This window comes from Condylura cristata, unplaced genomic scaffold, assembly GCF_000260355.1.
Source record: "Condylura cristata isolate star-nosed mole 26May11 unplaced genomic scaffold, ConCri1.0 scaffold00036, whole genome shotgun sequence".
Lineage (NCBI taxonomy): Eukaryota > Metazoa > Chordata > Mammalia > Eulipotyphla > Talpidae > Condylura > Condylura cristata.
Window position 1 is genome coordinate 2,637,146 of NW_004567137.1, and position 18,645 is coordinate 2,655,790.

An 18,645-nucleotide genomic window follows, 5' to 3' on the forward strand; every position below is an offset into this window, starting at 1 on the left:
TGGGCATCAAGTCTTTTCATCAACAAGTCTCTCGGTAAATACCCAGCAGGGGTATTGCTGGATGAGAAGGTAGTTCCATTTCTAATTTTTCAAGGAATCGCCATATCATTTTCTATAGGGGCTGCACCAGTCTACATTCCCATTAACAGTGTACAAGGGTTCTTTTTTCTCCACATCCTCTCCAACATTTGTTGTTTCTGGTCTTTTTGATATGGATCATATCTCATTGTGCTTTATGATCTGGATTTCCATGTTAAGTGATATTGAACATAGTTCATGTGCCTACTGGCCATCAATGTGTTCTCTGGAGAAGAAGTATCTATTTAGCTCTTCTTCCCATTTAAAAAAAATTTTTAATTTTAAAATTTATCATTTTGTTAGTCTCCTTTCAAAGTTCAGGGCCTGCAAATTCAAATCTCCCTTTTGGCTTTTCTTTTGAAATGTTGCTGAACACCCTCAGTCCTCACCAAATCATTCTTTTTTCAAATAAAAGACCTGTCACTTAACTGCAGTCAACTCAGCTGAGGCTTTTTGTAAGACCATGACATTATCTAGGTGTAGTGTACATATAATGGCACCCCTTTATGTCACACTCATTGACTGTGACAAGTTATTTTTTCCCTTCCAGTATAAAGACATGCTTAACAATGAGGGGTTTTTAGGCTCTAAAATATTCTGTATTTTTTAAGTACCTCCTTATTCAGGTTGCATTTAAGCCCTCTCTTACGTTTACGGGAGAAATGTGAATTGCTTTCTCCCTGAATTCATCTTCATTCAATGCAAATTCTATACAGATAATAAGTAGCAACAGGTATAAGATGCCACATGGTCCCTCTCTCACTGCCTATGAGAAAATGCTAGAGGAGAGACAAGTGATCAAAGAGCTCTTAAATGTCAGAGAACCAAGACCATCCAGTTCAAAAGGGAAAGTGCTCCCTAAAACTAGGCTCCTTAGGTGGCATACCACTTTCAAATTAAGAGACTGTTTAAGGGTAAAGACCAGGCACAAGGGGCTGTGAGGAAACAGACCAAAGACGGAACCCCAGTGCAACCTTGGTTAAGACCCCAGGATGACTGAAGTCACTGCCACCTTACTGAGTCCTTGGAAAGCAACAAAACTCTATGACTAAAGGCATACCCCAGAGCAACCGTAAAGGTACCGAGGGTAGAAATGGGCTAATTGTGAAGCTGCCTGAATGCAGTACATTAGAAATGGATTTTTAAAGAAACTCCAAACATTTAAAATCTTTTCCACCAAATGAATCTGAAAAGGAATCACCTAATAGAGAATGGTAGGAAGGTTCTACACCAACATGGGCACTTTACAGAAAATTCCTTGTCTGCAAGTACAGTCTCCTTTTTACAGAAAAGGTGGGTTGGCTAGGAAGGAAGAGCCTGAGCACAGTAGCACAGTAGACAGGCCTAAATTAAGGAAGCAGCAACCCACATCTGGATGGATTTTAGGATGGCTGTGGGCAAGGGACACCACGCATGCCTTCCATTTCCTTTTCTTTAGAGGGAGTGTGTGGGGGCAGATACACTGTCCCCATTCTACCACTGTCTATGGGCTTAGCAGGGGGCAGAGAGCCCATCCTTAAGTTCCAGGAATTTGAAGCGGTACTCAAGGAAATGCATTTGAGGGGCTTCAGTGACACCCTGGGCTAATCTGGATGAGGAGATCCTGGAGTGCTAATGCCCAACTAGGCAAGGGGGTGAGAGAGAGGGCAGGATATTCTATATGGAAAAGGACTGCAAAGTGCTGCAGCTAAAATGTGGAAGAGCAGACCCTAGTCTCCAAATATGATTGTACCTGTTATTCCTGCATTGTGAAAGCATCAGTTCATCAAAGGGAAGTGTGGGGGGAGCTGAGTGTGTGGGAGAAGCTCTAAATGGTAGAGATGAAAGATTTTCAAGATGATAGACTTGAAGACATATTTTTATTCTTCCCCAAGGAAGAATTGAAATTGGGGAGACGTGGCTACATATCCTGGCTGCTGTCTCATTACAACGGTGATTTAGGACAAAGGTCACTTTATGTTTGGGGAGACTCCCAACACCTTCCACCAACAAAGAATTCAGGAGAGGACTTTAGGAATCCAAATCTTGAACAAGCATAAATGTGTCCAACTGGGAAACTCAGAGGCCAAGTCACTGACTTCTTCACAGTGCAACCATTTGGCTTACAGTTCTCTTAGAGTGTGGATTCTTTCCAGAGGTTGCTGAATCCACCCTGGATTAAATGACTTAATCCAGGCGGAGTAGGGTCCATGTTTCTTCTCCTTGAATCTGGGTGGGTCTGTGACCACAAGCCTTCTAAGATGTGTCACAAAAGGTGATTTCAAGTGGTCTTCTCTTCTTCTAGAGATGTTCACCCTTATGCCTAGGACTAAGGTGACTGTGAAGAAGTTTGAAGGGTCACCCCCTGCAAGTCCACCAGAGCCTCAGTAGACATCCCAGCAAATAGCCAGGCTTCACCACCCACCTTGAGAAGACTCAAGACCCAGTTTGAGATGAAGTAAAATGAAAGAGTTAAGACAATTTATTTCCCACCGGTTGCTTTTTCCAAGTCTAGCAACATCAGAGGGATTTTTTTGCCCATCACCTTTTTTCTCCCCTCTAATTTGCAAGCAGTCACTGTTTACTAACTTGATCAGATTACCAACAATCATGGCAGACACCCAAGCTATCCTTCCATGAAGCCTGCTGGTCAGGTCATGCTTGTCATCAGCATCTCTACTTTCTACAAAATGGGTGGTCTTCTTTGTTCCATCTTGCAGAAGGGTCATCTGAAAGATCATAGAGAGCTGTCTCCAATACTACAGATCTTATGAGTCAGATACTTCATGTGGCACCACATTTACCAAGAGATAGGCAACCACTGTGTGTCCTTCACAGCAGTCCCTTCATTGGCTTTGCCAGAACCATGGTTGTAGATCAATTCATTGACTGACTTCAGGTTTGGGACCATGCAATGTATGATCCACAATCCTCAAAGATTGCCAAATGGAACCCCTGGTTTCTCAGAGTCACCAAGACAAGTAATTCAAACCAACTTATATCACTGCACCCTTACTTTATTTGTCCCTGACTTTTTCTTTCACAAGTGGATTATAATCTCATTGTCAAGTTACAATGACATTTATCTTTCCAAGGGATTCATATGCATTGCCTGGGTTATATAAATATTTCTGACATTGCCCAAGGCGTTTATTTATTAAAGAGAGGATGGAAAACATACCTTTCAAATAAAAGACCTGGAGAACACAAAACTGCCAAGGACAAACCAAGATAGTAATCAAGTCAGGCAAAGAACCCATGTTTCTCACATTCTCAAAAGATTTTCCACTTTCTAGACAGTCTCTTCAATGAAAGGAAATACTGAAGAATGTATACCTCTTCTGAAATACTTGTGTTAAATGGGTCGCGGGTGGGAGATCCCATCACGGGGGTTGAGGACAGACTTTTCTCCAGATCACTAAACCCCTGCACATCCAGCAAAGTGGAGAAGGAGCTGGAAGAGAGAAGATCTTCGTAGTTGCCATCTTGGCCTAGGAAAAGACACAACAGGGGAGGACAAGAACAGTTTTTCCTTGATATCTCACTTTTGGAAGACACTACGAAGTCCAATGACAATCAAGGTACAATTTTTTGTGATCATCCAAAATTAAAGTCAATTTCTCCTGGCACCAGCTGAAGAAAAAATATCATGAATAAGAGATAACCAGTGTTGTGTGAGGATTAACTATTTGTTCATAGTTACACTCAATGGTGAGAAATCACAGTTTATATTACTCTACTGGAGCAAGGCTTAATTTTCTAAGATTTATGAATATCTATGCTGCTGTGCATTGTTAAACACTACTCCTTTAGTGACAAAGAAACACATGAAAATGTCCAAGGTGATCAGGCCAATGCAATTAAGAGTGATTTTTATTTCTTACTGCTTTTCTCTATTTCCCAAATATTTTACAATATAGTCTAGTTTCCAGAAATGACGGGCTCTTCCTTTGAACACAGGAATTTGTCAAGACTCTTTGGGCTGAAATAAAAGGCCACTTTCCCGTTTTGTATGCTTAGGCCTCCTATATCACCCCATTTATCTCACTCTCCCCACTGACCGCCAATGGACATCTTTTCTTCTTAGACTCACCGGAGCTTTTAACCCCAGGCTCTTGCACATGACTTTGCTCTCTCTGAAATGCTTTCTAGTCAACTTCAAGAGACTCTCCTTAACCAGCCAATTTGCAGAATACTCATCAGCCTAATCACCTTGAAGTAGAGAACAGATGTCCATTACTCAATCATACTGCTGCATGAATGAGTAATCTAAATGGGGTAATGGACATGCTTGTGCTAAGAAAGAAACTGAGGCCAACTGTACAAGCTTAAAACCGAGTAACACAGAAAAACTTTTAGAGCTGCACTACCTTTTTTAGCTTGAGCCAGTACCCCTGTATCTTGCATTTTCTTGTACCTGTTCAGGCACTGTCGAAGATCTTCTATTTTCCGATCCTATTAATAAATAGATGACTACCTTTAATACTGTGATTTTAAAATAGTCAACATTAATTGTGACACAAAGAATAAGTAGACGTGAATTATTTACATTATTCAAAGCATACTTCTAAACTTTAGTAAAACTGGTAATAGCTAGAATAGTTTTCCTACGTACATCAGAGATATAGAAAAAGTACCTCTAAATTTAGAGATCCTATCCTTCAGCTGCCATCTTTAAAAAACAAAAACAAAACAAGGTAATAAGATACAAAACAAAAAGCACCAGCAATGTCAATTTTGATTACTCTCCTCTCTGTCTTATATATTTTCTTGAAAGGAAGATCAATTACTGTTGTCTTTATCAGCTGTTATTAACCACATCTGATGTTTCCCTTCTTAAACACGCCACCGAAATTGATTCAGTTAGTCATGGTACTTTTTTTTTTTAAGTAAAAAAATTTTCCATCCTTTTTCTAATTTGACCTCCAGATAGCAACCTAGCTGACCCTACTCTTTCAACTCTTCTCTCCATTTTTAATTTTCATTTTGATTTCTTAATCCCCTGGCCAGATAGATACCTCATTTTAGTCACCCCTAATATCTACCCAACTCTGACTAAAAAGTTTTTGCCCCTGAACCTCTTCTTTGTCAGGTAATCACTGGGGCAAATCACAGAAATGGCCTCCCAAGCTACTTCCACAATGACTCGGCTTGGTCATGTAACTTGCATGGCAAGTACCTGCCAATTGGGACCAGCCCTCTCTTGCTGTCCTAGGGGACCCTGAGGCTCTCTGAAGATACAGGAGGAGAGACCATCCCAGGTGGAGACACCATCCCAGGTGGGGCCAGCATAGTCCAGTCTGCCAATCACAACCTCCTGAACCAAACAGTTCCATCCTAGCTGACAGCAAACTCAGTAATCAACGAAGCCAATCCAGACCACAAGCATGACTTAAGCCCTACCACAGGAAGAGCAGAAATAATAAATGTGATTTATCATGGAGATAATGATAACTGATGTATCAACTACAGGTTAGCCCCCACCAACAGACAATTCTTTATTTCTACAAAAGTGGATGGGGAATCACTACTTGCTGATCTTTAATTCTACTTTACTCCAAAAAATGATGTTCAGTTTTCAACTTTCTATGAGAAATTTCTTTCTAAACGTCCGACGAGCACATCAAGGTGACTACATCTCAAACTAAGCTCATTATTTGCCCCAATACTTGAGCCTCTACTTGGAGTCCCTGGAGAAATCCACCATCATTTACCCAGTTGCCCAAACCAGAAACTAACCCTCAAATCCAAAGATTTAAACATCTTGTTAACCTGTGAACTTCTCTAAGATCTCCTCCCGCCTCACCCCCTTCACAGCATCGCCTTATTTCAGCTCTTCATTTCTCACCTGGACTATTTTAATAGTCTATTTACTGTTCTGTCCTCTCTCCCTCCGTTATCCACACCTTCCTGTAGCTACCACAGCTCATGTTATAAAGTGGTAACTTCATTACATCACTGCCCAAGCTCTGCAAGGTAAGATTCCCCATCATTAACTTGGTCCGAAGGCCAAAGGTTGCACCATTACACTACAGCCCCATATAGCCCCTCTACTTCCACCTTGTGCTCCAGAACTTTCCTAGCACTGGTCTGTTTCCATCCTCAGTTCTGATACATTTCAGTTTATGGAGTCTTTGCCCTTCAGAAGCTTCTGTTTTCCTGAACTGCTCTTGCTTTTCCTCAGGATTTGCTCAAATATATCCTCTTCGAAGTGTCCTGGAAGCACCCAGTGTTCCAGCATCTCTAGGGGCTCCCCCAGAAGTCTAGGCACCTAGTCAGCCCTCTTTCCATAGTTTTATTTGTTGTTGTTGCTTTTTGAGGGCGAGAAATTAAAACCAAATTGATTTCAATCTTTCTCTCTCTCCTTCTTTTTTTTTTTTTTTTTTTTTTTTGACAGCTTGCTAAGGACCTTTTGTTTTATCCAACAACTGGAAAGACTGATGAAAATAAACCCATGTATGGCCTAGTGGATCAGTGAGTTTATATCTATGGAGTAAAGAACAAATGAAGAGGTGAAAGGCAAAGCTAGATAGAGGTAAGAAACACAGAGCAGCAGGCAAGGATCAGGGAAACATGGACTGGTGTTCACTTCCTTAGAGTTAGCTTTTGTTGGGACAGTGCCTCTGTGTTCTATTTATTCGGGACACACAGGGATAGCCATTTTGAAGTGACAGAGGCTGCCTGCTGTGTGCACGGCTGCATACAGGAACATGGCCAGAGAGGCCCTGCATTCCTGCTCTCAGCTGGCAGGAAGTAAAGAGAAGGGCCAGGGAATAGGCCTCCTGGGATGAGACTGAAGGGTCAGAGCCCCCACAAACCCTGTACTGGTTCCTGGTACATCACTTCGCAGGAGACCAAAGTTAGCCCCTGGGGGGAAGGAGCTGACAGCAACAAGGCACACTTCACACATGGCAGTCAGGCTCCAGTGCCCACAAAGGACATGCTAGGGACAGTGTACTTTCTCTCATGGGTCACCTGGACAGAGGACCTGAACTGATGGTGTGGACGAGTTCTAGAGTCCTTGGTTGTGGGGCTGCTGGTCCCCATGCTCACATGCTCAATGACCTCCTCTGGCTTCTACTACCCCTCCAGGAGGGGCAGAGCTGGCAAAGCCACACTGGAGGGAAAGCGCCTGGAGTGACAAGTGACGCTACATGCAGCCAAGCAAGCATCTCACTTCCATCCAGATACCTTTTCTTCATTGGCTGCCATCAAAGACTCCATCGCCTTTTTCATTTTTTGAACTTCAATATCTGAAAATATCACAACATCAAGTCACAGGTTAGTTTTGTGAACAAGTAAAATGGTGACAAGTAATTACTGACGCTTGGGTGGAAGTGGCTTAGGTGGTATGTTAATGGCCACTCATTGCACTTTCAAAGGCACCCTGACCATTTAGTAGCCAGATTCCCTTTTAGGGAAAACCTGAAAAATAAGCACCTTTACCTCATGGGCAGAGTCAACATTCCAGAAAGAAGACAAGACAGGAAGGAAAGCATTAACTGCTCTCCCCCAAAGCAACGGCGAAAATGGCACACCGACACAGAAGGTCACTTCAGTGTCGCTGCCACAAAAAGCAGGCAGCTTTCAAACAGCAGCCTCTGGAGTGGCGGGTGAAGACAACAGGGGGATGTGATGATGAAAGCAGAGAACATTACACCTGGCAACAACTGGGCAGAGACATGAGGGTTAAGAACCTGATGGAGGGGATGTGTGCATGGGCGTCATGCTGAGAAGTGGGGCGGGGCCCACACAGAAGTACCGGAAGTACTTTGCTTCATCTATAAGCTTCATTCCAATGTTATGTTCACACAAATTTTCAAACAAAGGGGCTAAAGCAAGTGGAATGTAATTTTCCTTAAAAATTGATATTTGAACACAAAAGCATGTTACTTTCACAAGAAACAACTAACCAAGTGTTTTCAAGATGGAAAGCCAACCTAAAATGGAATCAATCACAACTTAAAATAATTGAAACAGGAAAATGCAGCTCAAGTCACCTGAGAAAAAGAAAAGCTATGCCAGATATTTCTTTCAAACAGTGGTGCATCTCTCAGAACTAAATGAACATTTTCCATTAAAGGTACATTCTCTAGGAATCTTCTTTCAGTTTGAAGGGCAAATTCCCTTGACTTAAGAACCCGGAATCTGGAGGAAAGAGAGCATTAAGGATCCTCTCTATGCTACAGGAATGAATCGGGCCCTTCACAGGCCTGCATCAGAGAAAACTTGCAAGCCCCTCTCCCTGCTCTTTCCTCCTGCTGTTAACCTCTGTGCAGCACACTCTGGAGAGATGGGAAGCTTATTGATGAAGCAACTGGACAACTTTGGTAAGAGGGATGTATCAAAATGCATGCAGAGAGCAGTTCAGCATTTGTGGTGAATGGAAAGGCTGATGAAAATATGCCAAAAGCCTTACTTTTGTCTTTGAGCTTCTTTTTAAAATTTTCATCTGTGCAGGAAAACCCATCGAATCAGAATTAGCAAACATGACAACGATCAAGAGTAGCTGAAAAGCACTATGTCTTAGTCTCCTTTCACCCAGAATAAAAAAATCTGCCACAAAACACTGAGTGTTGCTTGCTGTTTGGTGATGTCAGCTCCAGGTGAGCCAGGACAGAGGTGCTTGCAGCACTGATCAGAAGACCCAGTTCAAGCCACAGCCTCTCACTTCATCTCTCTCAACAGCAACCTGTTGATTCCAGGTGCTTCTGAAGCTTGAGGGGGTGAAAACCCATTATGCTTGTTGTCCACGCTGGCTCTAGAGTGTGACACAGGGCACTCTTGAATGTGACCACAAATGCTCGGGTCACAGTCGACTCACCATTGAGACCCAGTCACACTGACACAATCTCTGTCCTACTCAGGGATGTGACCCAATGACGACACCTTAAATCAGGTCTGCTGTGGCTTGCATGACATTTCCAAATACCTGCTCCTAGTCCCTGTGCTTCTGTGCAAGTCAGACTGTAGGGAACTCTATGCCAATCTGTTCTCTAGCCCCAAGTCCTGTGATTTTCTATCTTAAACCCTAAATGCATGACCTACTCATTAATACACTTTAAGAACACCCCATTCTAATCTATGCCAAAATATAGAGGAAAGCAAAGTCCATTTCTCTTCCCTATGAATTCCCTTCTTTTTTCTATGAATTGAGTCTTCTGGTACTCCAGAGTATTTAGAGGTCATCCTATTCAAGTTCCTTAATGACCAGATAATAATGCTTTCCATGCTCAGGGCATAGATAAAAGTGTGCCAAAGTAATTGCTGTGTCTAATGGGTGAGAAGTCGCTTTGCCATCTGGTGCAACCACAGCTTCCATGTGCAACAGCACAAAAGGGCTAAATCCTACCTGCTGTTGCCGGACATTTTCATGCATTTATATTTCCAAACATATCTCATTCAGGTGACTCTACCAGCATTAATATCACTTACTTAATAATAAACATTTTATTATTGTATTTTCAATTTATATCAAATTACACTGTTAGCATGTAATTACATTACTTCTTTCCATACGTTGAAAATTATTACATTAATTAAAAATGTACATGATTTAAGAATTATAGTTCACATGATATTCAGGACAATTGTCCCCAATTATGAAAAACCTTTTCATAAAGTCACACAGAAGTTTAGGAAAAAAAAAAAGAATTAACTCTACTAAGAGGCTGATTTCTTATCAGTGTATGATGAGAAATTTTCATGATTCTTCAGAATTGTTGAAACTTTCTCTGGACTCAGAGGGGCAGGAAAGGTTTCTAAATCTCTTTTATCGTCTTAAGTTTGGTTCCAAGGGAAGTAAGCTCTGGACATGTGAGTCATTCCTATTCATTCTTGCTGACCCTCATTTGTGTGGACTTTTGACAAAAACTCTCAAGATGAGAATTTTCAGTTCAGTCTCCTAAAGTAAACTCCCCTCTGCCAAGGTGAAGGGCAGGGTGTCCCCAGGATAGCAGGCCCAAGCTTCCCTAGGTCTGGGTCTGCATGGGAAGGTTGTTTGTTTCCTTTGGTGCCAAAACTCCATGTCACAGTCATTAGTGACCTTTACAGATCTTGGAGGACTTGAACAAAGTGAAGTTAACAGTGTTAAACAGGTGTTCTTACCTCGATCAGGGATTTCAACGCCTTCTCCCTTCATCCTGGAGACCAACTGTTCTTGTAATCTATTCACCTCACATTCCTTCTCTTCCAGTTGCTCTTTCAAGGATGCCAGTTCATCCTATAAATAATGCATTCACTTTTAAATGGAAGGTCACAACTGAGACCTCTCTCACAGGAAGCATACTTGCTAATTCCCTATCAATAATGAGATTTTGTGAGTAACACAAAACAACTATGGGAATTTAGATGCCAACATCAGAAGTTACACTGAGGCAATCAGCAGCAGGAAGCCAGGCAACTGATTAATGCCCAACTTACAATAACCCTGGCATAAATATTCCAAGTTTCTTTGTGACCATATTAAAAATAAATATTTAGGTATATTTAGGACCTAGGGCAGCCCCAAGCCTTAAATGTTACATCACATGAGAAATCTGAACATGTTAATCCAAGAATAGCAAAAGCAAAATGAAATGCAAGCTGGAAAATACACATGAAGACAGGTTTGGCTTTCATGCAGCATTTCAATGTTCCTTGCACTGGGAAGAGCTTGATTAAGTCACAGACATTGCTAGCCAGATCATGGAACTAAATAACTCTCCTCACAAAGACAAAAGGATAGAACTTTCCACAATCACAGAAACAAATAGGTATAGAAAACAGATTTTAAGCCCTCAGTTTCTTTTCAGTGGCATAACTATCAAAGTTCCCAAAGCCTGGTGTTCTAATATTTTAATTTTCACTTTCATTTTGCTGAAGAATTAGCTTACAGCAAGTGTGTGTTTTGCTGGGTGTATCCAATACAGAAAAGCAAATTATGCAATGTTAACAATGCATCCCTATTTTCAGAAGCACATTATATTGCCAGTCACCACTGATATTTACTGCGGTGAGTATTATGAGAAGACATAGCTCTCCAATGTAGACAGGAAGGTGGAGGCATAGTCTTTACTTCAGGTGGGGGTGGACACCAAAGGTCCATGCTGTGAGCAGCACTGCTAACAAGATATGCCTGCTCTCAAGCTGTGTCTAAGCAGTGATGACTCTTACTGGGAAGCCAATGGACAATTTCAAGAAAAGTCTCAAAGAAAGAAAACCACCTCTACATTGGATATAAAAGAGAATACTGTCACAAGTGAATGTTCCCAATTATTTTACCACATGGATCTCAGACCCTCTAAGAGATGGAGGTTTACCTGCAATTTTACCTACCTATGATTTTTCAGTAAGTATTTCAGATATTTCTGAAAACAATCTTAGGTATTATGTGGTCCCTTTCGTCAGCTTTATATATATTTGAAAACACAGGTCACACACACAAACAGTGAGAACACATGCCATTGAAAAACACCATCACAAGCAAAAAACGACATTGCCAGAAAGCCACAAGCCACGGAACCAACCCCCCACTGGCTACTGCACCTTCAGCGACTCCCACTTCTGTTCCATCCGCTGCTTTTCATACTGCATCTGACCCACTTTGATTTTCATGCTAGAAAGTTTGGCCATTAAGCACTAGTAGAAAGACAGAGGAGTGAAAGCAAGGTACAGATAGAAAAAGGCAGCTGTGTCGCTCAGAAAACCGAAAGTTTATAAAGGAGGTGAGACATTCAGAGAAGTAGCAGGTTATGTCCTACCCCCAAGCTTTATTCTATATCCAAGAAGTTCTCAGCGTGGGGGAAAACTTCATCCACTTGCAAGTTTAGTACACAGAAACTCTCTATTTGTATTACTGGTCATAGGTACGAAGGGGTGCTATTTATTTAAAAGAATTTTTTTGCCACTGAGAAAACTTACTTTGGTTGATTTAAGCTTTTTTTCATATTGAAGTCTTTCATTATCCATTTCACTGACTTTTAACCTCAAATCATTGATCTCCCGCATCAGCCCCTGCTCAAAACGAAAAAAGGAAATATGTATTCAAGAAGTGGTAACATATCTAAACATAGCAGTTTGGAAATCTTAGTGCATCCCCCATGCCTGGGGTTCAATTTATAAGAACTGGATCAGACAAATGCAAATTGTTTCCTTGGGAGCCCATTTAAAACCCTGCTTTAAATTCCCCAATGTCTGTGCCCTAAAATTAAAGAACTATGAAAGTAAAAGGTGAGTACAATTTTGATTAAGAAAGAAGCTAATTACTTACTATGGTTGATGAGAACTTTCTAGTTTAAAAATCACTCCATGAACTCTCTTCCAAAACAAATCACAAAAGTGTTCTTTATTAATGCCATTTACTTCTACATGAAAAATAATTTTATGATTTCTTTCTATGCCCACAAAAGTGTATCAATTCAATCTAGGAGACTGGGGTGAAATTTAAGTCCTTTAAACCAAGGGTTATCAGTGATCTGGCAAGATGGCGGCAGAGTGAAGACAACGAAATCACTATGTCCAAGCTCACACAGGAATATTAGACTAAAAACGGACTGCAGATTTATATACTATGAGTTTCAACCCAAATAAAAACATCCTGGACTCACTAGAAGGAAGATTAACTGAGGGAGAATTGGCAATTGGGGAGTTCCTATAGGGGAAATCTGGCCCAGGAGCACCCAGGTGCCCAGGCGCTAGGAAGTGCCTCAGACAGGAGACTTGCTGCTTATTTAGACCCCGTTAAACCCCTCAGATAGGTGAGTGGAACCCAAGCTGCAGAGAAAGAATGCTCGGAGTGGGCACATAGAGTCCAGGAGGTGGGGAGAAGGAAATGGAGATTGGGGCAGCTGCAAGGCTTGCAACTCTTACAGAGCTCCCTGACCCGCCCCCACAGCATAGGCCTGGAGGCTTGTTCCCGCCATTAGTCACTAAGGCAGGGTCAGCAAGTTCACAAAGTCCCAGAGATATAAGGGGGGGTGGGGGGAAAAAAGAAGAAGAACCGGTTAGACTGAATCAAAAACAGGCCCAACCCTGGAAGGCTTCAACACTTTTAACACTCTCCCAACCCTCAAAGGGCACATCCTAGCATACAGAGGCCCTAGGAAGTGCTTGCAGACAGGAGACTTGCTCCTGCTCTACCTGCTCACCACATATAACCACAAAACATACAGTAAAACCCTGGAGTTAAAGAGAAACAATTCTGCTCTGTGAGTGGACTCCAAGCAGTAGGAAAAGACTGCTCAGGGAGAGACTGCTCATAGTGAGCACAAAGAGCCCTGGAAGCACTGAGGAAGGAACTGTAGCCTGCACAGCTGGAAGGCTGGCAGTCCTTCTGGTGTTCCCTGACCCCTGCACCCTCCACCCCCCACAGCAGAAGACAGAGCTCAAAGTGTTACTGGACAGCAGTGGCCTGAAGACTTGTGAGCCAGTAAGGCACTGCCTTGCAAGGTTCACAGTGCTCAGAAAATAAACAAAACCAGTGACTGGCCCAACCACAGACCAAGCTGCAGGAAGACCTACAACACTTCTAATGCGCCCTACCCACCATGGTCACATCCAAGCATAGAGGGAACCCGGGACACTGGAAGGTTACAAAGATCAACAGGTACCTCTCAGAGACAAGGACTCAATGTGTTACTGGAAGAAGCTGAACACCACAAGAGACCACTGACTATCACTGGATGAGATTGACAGACACAATTCCACATAGTGGGGGTTAGAAAAACAGGAGACAGTGAAACAAAACAAGGCTCAGAATACCCTCCACAACTAAAATGTGTGGAAGTCCCTCTGCCATCCCAGAAAGAACATCCAGAAAGAATGTCAGGCAATAATAGCAACACTGTCTCTCAACGAATAGAAAGTATTAGAAAATGCATGAAAGGGAAAAGAAGACAAACAAATATTCCAGCAAGTCCACAGAGTAAAAATTCACCACAAAAAGATCAGTCACCAGAAGTCACCAAAGAAATAGAAGAACCGTTCAGCCTACCAGATAGAGAATTCAGAATCAACATGATAAGCAAACAAAAAGATGATGAGAAGGGAAAAAAATGATACGAGGTAAGCCATCAAGGAGCTGAAGAATGCAAACAAGGAAATGAATGAAAGAAATAAAAAAGAAAAAAAAAAGATATGAGACAAGCAATCAACAAACTGAAGAAAGAAAATAGGACATTAAAAAAGGAAATAGAAGAAATGCAGGAGATGAAAAGGTTACTAGGGGAGATAAAGAATAATGAAAACAGAATAGATGAAATGAAGAATGAATCAGCTCCCTTGAAGACTCAGAAATAAACAGAAATAGAAGTAAAAAGGAAAAGGAATAAAGAAACAGTTCAAGAGCTATCTGACACCATTAGGAAAGGAAACACCAGAGTTATAGGTATCCCAGAAGGTGAAGAGAAAGGCTAAGGAATCGAGAAAATATTCGCAGAGATAATAGAAGAGAACTTCCCTAATATGAAGATGGAGATGAAAGCAGACATCCAAGAAGCAAGAACACCAAACTACTATGACGATAGGACAGCAAGATACATCACAGTAAAACTACCAAGAATATAAGACAAGGAAAAGATAATGAGAATGACAAAAGGCAGGAAACAAATAACCTATAAAGGGAAACCGATTAGGATGACATCAGACATCTCCAAAAAAACACTATGGGCAAGAAGAGAGTGGAGGGACATACTCAACAACCTCCAAAGCATTAAATGCCAACCAAGAATACTCTACCCTGTGAAGCTCTCCTTCCTCTACGAAGAAAGAATAAGGACATTCTCAGACAAACAGAAACTCCACAATTTCGTCAAGACTAAACCCCCACTCCAAAAAATACAAGAAGCCCTCAAACCAAATCCAACAGAAGACTGAACAAGAACAGTTCAAAACAAGAAATAAAAATACAAAAGGACCCCCCCCCAGAAAGGGAAATGTAGGTGCCAGTACATCAATATTATCAATATTATCACTAAATGTAAATGGTAAATGGCTTAAACTCATCAATAAAAAGACACAGAGTTGCAGAATAGATTTAAAAACAGAACCCAACGTTCTGCTGTCTGCAGAAAATACATCTAACCACAAAAGATTAAAACAGATTGAAAATAAAAGGATGGAAAACAATCCTACAAGTAAATGAATCAAAAAGAAGGTAGGAACAACTATACTTATATCAGATAAAATTGACTTCAAACTAAAAAAAGGTAAAAAGAGACACGGAAGGCCACTACATTATGATTATGGGGACAATACAGCAAAAAGACATTACAATCATCAACACATATGCACCAAATAAAGGACCACCAAAATATATCAAGAAACTTGTCATCTCTGAAAACATATATCAGAGAAAATATATACATAGTAGGAGACTTCAACACGCCACTGTCAATAATGGACAGGTCAACAAGACAAAAAATAAGCAAAGACACTAAAGCTCTAAACAAGAACCTGGACAACATAGGTCTAACAGACATCTATAGAATACTGCACTCCAGAAACTCTGAATACACATTTTTCTTAAGTCCATATGGATCATTCTCTAGGACTGACCACATACTGGGTCACAAGATAAACATCAATAGATATAGTAAGATCAAAATCATACCAACTTTGTAATAAAAAAAAAATCATACCAACTACCTTCTCTGACAATGAAGGAATCAAAGAAGAAATAAACCATATGAAGAAGGTTAGAAACCCACATACATGGAAACAGAAACCCACACTACTGGAGGACCACTGAATCAAAAAGGAGATCAAAGAAGAAATTAAAAAATACCTGGAGAAGAACGACAATGACGACACAAGTCTCCAAAACTTATGGGGCACATTAAAAGCAGTTATAAGAGGAAAATATATAGCAGTACAGGCTCACATAAAGAAACAAGAAATAACTCAAAGAAACAACCTAATCTCCCACCTTAAAGAACTGGAAAAAGAACAAAAAAATAACCCCAAAGCCAGTAGAAGACAGGACAAAATAAAAGTCAAATCAGAAATAAATGAGATGAAAGTTAGAAAAATAGTCCAAAAACATCAATGAAACCAAAAGTTGGTTCTTCAAAAAAAATAAATAAATAAACAAGATAGACAGGTCACTAGCCAGGCTCACAAAGAAAAAACAAGAGAAAGCACAAATAAACAGAATCATTAACGAAAGAGGAGAAATCACAACAGATCCAGAAGAAATCAAAATAATTAGACAATACTATGAACAATTATATGCAAACAAGTTCGACAATTTAGCAGAAACAGTCAAATTCCTACAACTCTACAACCACCCAGAGCTAGATAAAGTAGAAATAGAACAACTAAACAGACCAATTACAAGCAAGGAAATAGAAGAAATAATCAAAACCCTCCCCCAAAATAAAAGCCCAAGACGATGGATTTACAAATGAATTTTACTGAACATTCAGAAAAGATCTAGTGCCTATTCTACAAGCTCATCCAAAAAAATCAAAAAAGAAGGAAACTACCACATACTTTCTACGAAGCCAACATCACACTGATGCAAAAATCCTCAACAAAATCTTAGCCAACAGAATCCAACAATGCATTAAAAGAATAATACATTGGCCCTCCCTGGTGGCGCAGCGGGTTAAAGCACAGCACAAAAAAGCTTAAGCCACTTCCACATGAGTTCAATTCCTGCCTGCCCCAGAGGAGATCCACATGGCAAGGCAGACCTCTCCTGACCTGCCCGCTGCTCCCCTCAGCAGTGTACTTCGTCTATCTATCCTATCTATCTGCCTGTTCTGTACCCCATTCTGTCTCTGGAGAATCCTCTCACCCTCCGCATCTCTGGCCTGTACCCCAGTTCTGTACAAATAAATAAATAAATCTTTTTAAAAAAAAATACATCATGACCAAGTGAGCTTTATCCCAGGAACACAAGTATGGGTCAACATCAGAAAATCAATTAAGTAATCCATATCAACTGACAGAAAAATAAAAACCACATAATCATATCAATAGATGCAGAGAAGGCATTTGACAAAGTTCAACACCCATTTATGTTTAAGGCCCTCGAAATCCTCGGAATAGAAGGAACATAACTCAACATAATAAAAGCCATATATGATAAACTCACAGCCAATACTATCCTCAACAGAGAAAAGCTGAAACCCTTCCCCTTGAGATCAGGAACAAGACAAGGGTGTCCACTATTGCCACTGCTCTTCAACATAACATTGGAAGTTGTAGACAGAGCAGTAAGACAGGAAAAAGACATACAAGGAATCCAAATAGGGAAAGAAGAAGTAAAACTGTCCTTATTTGTAGATGATATGTTAATCTACATGGAAAACCCTAAAAACTCCACATTGAAACTAATCAAAACCATCAACCAGTTTAGCAAGGTGCCAGGATATAAAGACAACACACAAAAGTCAGAGGTCTTCCTATACAAAAACAACAAATCAGAAGAAGCAGAAATTAAAAAAAAAAATCCCCTTTTCAATTAAAACAAAAAGAATCAAATACCTGGGAGTCAACCTAACAAAAGAGGTAAAAGACCTGTACAAAGAAAATTACAAAACACTGTTAAAAGAAATACAAGAGGACACCATGGAATGGAAAGACATCCCCTGCTCATGGATGGGGAGAATTAACAATATCAAAATGGCCATCCTACCAAAAATGATAGACAGATTTAATGCTGTCCCAATAAAAGTCTCAATGACATATTTCAAAGAGATAGAAAAAATATTGATGAGATTCATATGGAACAACAAAAGACCTCAAATAGCCAAAACTCTCATGACTAAGAAGAAAGAGAATGGAGGCATTACAATCCCAAACTTCAAGCTATACTACAAAGCCATAATAATCAAAACTGCAAGGTACTAGAACAAAAGTAGACCTACATACTAGTGGATTTGGATAGAAAATCCACAGGTTGATGGGCAGCTAATCTTTGACAAAGGAGCAAAGAAGATACAATGGAACAAAGAAAGTCTGTTCAGCAAATGGTGCTGGGAAAAGTGGGAAGCTACATTGAAAAAAATGAAACTAGATCACTACCTCACACCATACACAAAAATCAACTCAAAGTGGATTAAAGACCTAGACATAAGAATGGAAACCATAAAATACTTGGAAGCAAAGATGTGCCAAACACTACATGACATATACTTCAGCAACATCTTTGAAGATATAGCACCCAATGCAATGATACTGGAGGCAAAGATAAATAGATGGGACTACATCAAGTTAAAGAGCTTTTGTACCGCAAAAGAAACATTACAAAAACAGACATCCCACTGACGGGAGGGAAAAAAATTCTCACACAAAAAGGAACTCTCCTGCACTGCTGGTGGGAATGCAAACTATACAACCACTATGGAAAACTGTTTGGAGTTTCCTCAAACTGCTAAACATGGAGCTTTCCTATGACCCAGCAATCCCAATCCTAGGTATCTACCCAAAAGACACAAAAAATACTCACTCAAAAAGATACCTGCACCCTCATGTTTATTGCTGCTTTATTTACAACTGGAAAGACCTGGAAACAGCCCAAATGCCTAAAAGTGGATGATGGGCTGGATTAAAAAGCTGTGGTACGGCCCTCCCTGGTGGCGCAGTGGGTTAAAGCACTGCACC

At 40.7% G+C, this 18,645-nt stretch overlaps 1 protein-coding gene across 8 annotated transcripts in view; it reads right to left on the reverse strand.

Moving 5' to 3' along the window:
- The window catches only part of PPFIBP1 (PTPRF interacting protein, binding protein 1 (liprin beta 1)), a 141,688-nt gene that overhangs the window by 20,869 nt on the left and 102,174 nt on the right, over nt 1-18,645 (reverse strand). For 3 of the 8 annotated variants that reach the window (XM_012732861.1, XM_012732864.1, XM_012732860.1), the window contains 7 exons: nt 11,959-12,051; nt 11,584-11,676; nt 10,165-10,279; nt 8,477-8,509; nt 7,249-7,310; nt 4,428-4,512; nt 3,394-3,548 (listed from right to left, as the gene is read on the reverse strand). In XM_012732861.1, coding sequence (XP_012588315.1) covers nt 3,394-3,548; nt 4,428-4,512; nt 7,249-7,310; nt 8,477-8,509; nt 10,165-10,279; nt 11,584-11,676; nt 11,959-12,051 — 636 coding nt within the window. The remainder of the gene's footprint in view (nt 1-3,393; nt 3,549-4,427; nt 4,513-7,248; nt 7,311-8,476; nt 8,510-10,164; nt 10,280-11,583; nt 11,677-11,958; nt 12,052-18,645) is intronic. The other 5 variants (XM_012732867.1, XM_012732863.1, XM_012732869.1 and 2 more) reach the window with 3 other exon arrangements.